Genomic DNA, 833 nt, shown 5'->3' with positions numbered 1-833 from the left:
TGCACTCAGTGAAATCAGTCTGTGGGACTAACTGAGGGACACAACCTCAACCAGACCTGGTACAGTTTATACTAATTATTGTGTCTGAATGTCAAAGTAAAAAGACTGTTAGACTGAATTCATACTTAAAGTAGGATAAGAAAAGCATAAATAAATTGGTAGATACTCTAATGGAGTCTGGTTACATTATATATCAGGTATTATTATGATTAATGGATATTTATTATGATCAATATATGAAATGAATCAGTTAATGAGCTGGAATCAATAAATGCATTGATTACTGTGTGTTTTTTAAACCGACCTGGGATCAGTGTGGACCTCAGGACCGTGATGCCCCCCTTCAGTGCAGGAAGCTGCTGCAGGAACGAGGACACTTCTTCCAGGACTCCTTCACCAGGTGAGTCCGTGTGGACGGAGCATGCGCAGTTCGGACAGGTGCAGTTGTCCACGGAACTCACCTGGTAGTCAAACGAGTACACGTCCGTGAACAGCTGCTCCTGGTAGACCCGCAGCACGGCTCGGCCCCGCGGGGACGTCAGGACCCGGATCGAGCTCAGGTCCAGCTCGTCCACGGTCTGCTTGAACCGGTACAGACTCTCCGCGGTGGAGCCGGAGTCCAGGACGTGCGCGCTCCTGCACGAGCTCAGGGACGAGCACGGGAAGCCGTTTTTGTCCCGGTGACGTTTCCCGCACAGCAGGAACACATGCGGGTCCGATGCGGGGCCCGATGCGGGTCCCGATGCGGGGCCGGGAGGTAGAGAGAGACAGCAGCCGTGAATCAGATCCAGCAGCACGGCCTCACACATGGCGGGGAGTCGGTGTCAGAGCGC

The 833-nt window shown here is 52.3% G+C and overlaps 1 protein-coding gene across 1 annotated transcript in view; it reads right to left on the bottom strand.

The window, feature by feature from the left end:
- Nucleotides 1–827, bottom strand: part of lacc1 (laccase (multicopper oxidoreductase) domain containing 1) — a 2,860-nt gene extending 2,033 nt beyond the window's left edge. Inside the window, exon 1 of the mRNA XM_035676246.1 lies at nt 305–827. Coding sequence (XP_035532139.1) covers nt 305–809 — 505 coding nt within the window. The 5' untranslated portion in view covers nt 810–827. The remainder of the gene's footprint in view (nt 1–304) is intronic.
- Between the last annotated feature and the right edge of the window lie 6 nt (nt 828–833).

Source organism: Morone saxatilis, unplaced genomic scaffold (genome assembly GCF_004916995.1).
Source record: "Morone saxatilis isolate NCDOM2014 unplaced genomic scaffold, NCSU_SB_2.0 Contig5, whole genome shotgun sequence".
In the NCBI taxonomy this organism is placed as follows: Eukaryota; Metazoa; Chordata; class Actinopteri; family Moronidae; genus Morone; species Morone saxatilis.
This window is presented reverse-complemented; position numbering and strand designations above follow the sequence as displayed.